General features: G+C 48.0%; 2 protein-coding genes across 5 annotated transcripts in view; one reads left to right on the top strand and one right to left on the bottom strand.

Moving 5' to 3' along the window:
- The window catches only part of LOC119484475 (disabled homolog 2-interacting protein-like), a 26,206-nt gene extending 25,348 nt beyond the window's left edge, over positions 1–858 (top strand). The window contains 1 exon segment of the mRNA XM_037763296.1: positions 1–858. This exon segment is cut by the window's left edge and continues 1,055 nt beyond it. The gene's annotated coding sequence lies outside the window, so the exon portion shown is untranslated.
- A 667-nt stretch (positions 859–1,525) lies between these two features.
- The window catches only part of LOC119484483 (gelsolin-like), a 16,556-nt gene continuing 15,581 nt past the window's right edge, over positions 1,526–2,500 (bottom strand). For all 4 annotated transcript variants that reach the window (XM_037763311.1, XM_037763312.1, XM_037763314.1 and 1 more), the window contains 5 exons: positions 2,404–2,500; positions 2,203–2,321; positions 1,998–2,075; positions 1,842–1,902; positions 1,526–1,725 (listed from right to left, as the gene is read on the bottom strand). The exon at positions 2,404–2,500 is cut by the window's right edge and continues 78 nt beyond it. In XM_037763311.1, coding sequence (XP_037619239.1) covers positions 1,598–1,725; positions 1,842–1,902; positions 1,998–2,075; positions 2,203–2,321; positions 2,404–2,500 — 483 coding nt within the window. In that variant the 3' untranslated portion in view covers positions 1,526–1,597. The remainder of the gene's footprint in view (positions 1,726–1,841; positions 1,903–1,997; positions 2,076–2,202; positions 2,322–2,403) is intronic.

Genomic DNA, 2,500 nt, shown 5'->3' with positions numbered 1-2,500 from the left:
AAGGAACAGTCCAACACTTTTGTCTCATGATCCCCAGAGTGCGATCAGGTCCAGGTTAGCCTAGCTTAGCACAAAGACTGTAAGCGGGGGGAGCTGTTAGCGTAGTTCAGAGAGTTCCACGTTAGTTTGTGTTTCAGAGAATTTACTGATTTTAATGTAAACATCAGATTCTATTGTAAAACAGTAAAAACTTTAAATCATGATGAATAGTTTGTGAACACACACACGTCTGCTGTCCTGGACTCTACTGAACTGTCCTGGACTCTACTGGACTGTCCTGGACTCTATTGGACTCTAATTTACTCTACTGTATTCTACTGAACCCTAATGGACTCTACTGGACTCTACTGAACTGTCCTGGACTCTACTGAACTCTAAGTGACTCTACTGGATTCTACTGAACCCTAATGGACTTTACTGGATTCTACTGGATTCTACTGAACTGTCCTGGACTCTACTGAACTGTCCTGGACTCTACTGGACTCTACTGAACTGTCCTGGACTCTACTGAACTCTATTGGACTCTAATTTACTCTACTGGATTCTACTGAACCTAATGGACTCTACAGAACTCTACTGGATTCTACTGAACTCTACTGAACTGTACTTGACTCTAATGGATTCTACTGGACTCTACTAAAATCTACTGAACTGTACTGGACTCTACTGAACTCTAATGGACTCTACTGGATTCTACTGAAGTCTAATGGACTCTACTGAACTCTAATGGATTCTACTGAACTCTAATGGACTCTACTGAACTCTACTGGATTCTACTGAAGTCTAATGGACTCTACTGGACTCTACTGAACTGTACTGGACTCTACTGGACTCTACTGGACTCTACTGAACTGTACTGGACTCTACTGAACTCTAATGACTCTACAGAACTCTACTGGATTCTACTGAACTGTACTGAACTCTACTGGACTGTACTGAACTCTACTGGACTCTACTGGATTCTACTGAACTGTACTGTACTCTACTGGACTGTACTGAACTCTACTGGACTCTACTGGATTCTACTGAACTGTACTGAACTCTACTGGACTCTACTGAACTGTACTGAACTCTACTGGACTCTACTGAACTGTACTGGACTCTACTGGATTCTACTGAACTGTACTGAACTCTACTGGACTCTACTGAACTGTACTGAACTCTACTGGACTGTACTGGACTCTACTGGACTCTACTGAACTGTACTGGACTCTACTGAACTGTACTGAACTGTACTGGACTCTACTGAACTCTACTGAACTGTACTAGACTCTACTGGACTCTACTGGACTCTACTGAACTGTACTGAACTGTACTGGACTCTACTGAACTGTACTGGACTCTACTGAACTGTACTGAACTGTACTGGACTCTACTGAACTGTACTGGACTCTACTGGACTCTACTGTGGCTTCTGTCTCTGTTCTTGTTATTTATTATAAAGAGATGCTCCAATAAACTATTACACTATCAATCTGTTGCTATGGCGATGAGTGACACACACACACACAGACAGACAGACAGGTGTGTAGGTAGACAGGTTTTATTGATGAGAGCAGAGCAGTGAGACTCAGTCAAGTGTAAACAGGAAGTGATGTCACGCTGCTTCGTGGTTCCAGCCCAGGAACCAGCCGGTGAAGGTCGGCGGTTCGAATCCCTGTTTCACCTTCACGGTCGGAGTACCGGGGTCTCTGTCAGCCGGGTCGCTCTCCAGGTACTGGACCGCTGCACACAATGTTAGCAGTTAGCTGTTAGCATCCTGAACCACCTGGACCAGGTGCTTGTATCACGTGCACGCGCCTGGTGATTATGTGCGCAGGTTTTGTCTGTCTGTGTCTCACCTGACGCCGACGCCTCCGTCTTCTCGTCCTCGTGAGCCTCGTCACCGATCCAAACAAACACCTGCAGGAGGACACAGGAAGCCCAGGAGACAGGAAGTGAGGAGACAAAGAGGACAGAGGTGGGACATGTTACCATGGTGATGGCCGGAGACTCACCTGGTCCCAGGTATCCAAGATCATGACATCATCAGGAGCGAGGTCATCCTGCGTCAGCTCACCTGGAATCTCCTCCATCTGAACACACACACACACACAGGTGATGTTCACATCTGGACACACACAGGTGATGTTCTCAGGGTTAGCAGGTTAGCAGGTTAGCAGCTAGCTGTCTAACGGTTGTCCTCAGTGAGACGTGTCTCACCTGGAATGTCCCGGTCTTGTTGGAGCAGGCGAAGAGACGAGGAGGATGAGCCTCCATGTTGTTCAGGCGGGGGGACCGACAGTAGTCCTCCTTCCCCCCCAACGCATCCCACAATGCATCTGGAATCACACAGAGAGACAGGTTCAATGGAGTTCACATGGACCAAACAGACCCCCCCATCACCCCCCTCCCCCCCCTCACCTTCCTCCCCCCCCTCCTTCAGCTGGGTGGGGGTCACCTGCAGGAGCTCCGCCAGATGTTCAGCTCCCTGGACCTCAGCTGAGCTGCTGCTGCCCCC

The sequence above is a fragment of the Sebastes umbrosus genome, unplaced genomic scaffold, assembly GCF_015220745.1.
Source record: "Sebastes umbrosus isolate fSebUmb1 unplaced genomic scaffold, fSebUmb1.pri scaffold_77_arrow_ctg1, whole genome shotgun sequence".
In the NCBI taxonomy this organism is placed as follows: domain Eukaryota; kingdom Metazoa; phylum Chordata; class Actinopteri; order Perciformes; family Sebastidae; genus Sebastes; species Sebastes umbrosus.
This window is presented reverse-complemented; position numbering and strand designations above follow the sequence as displayed.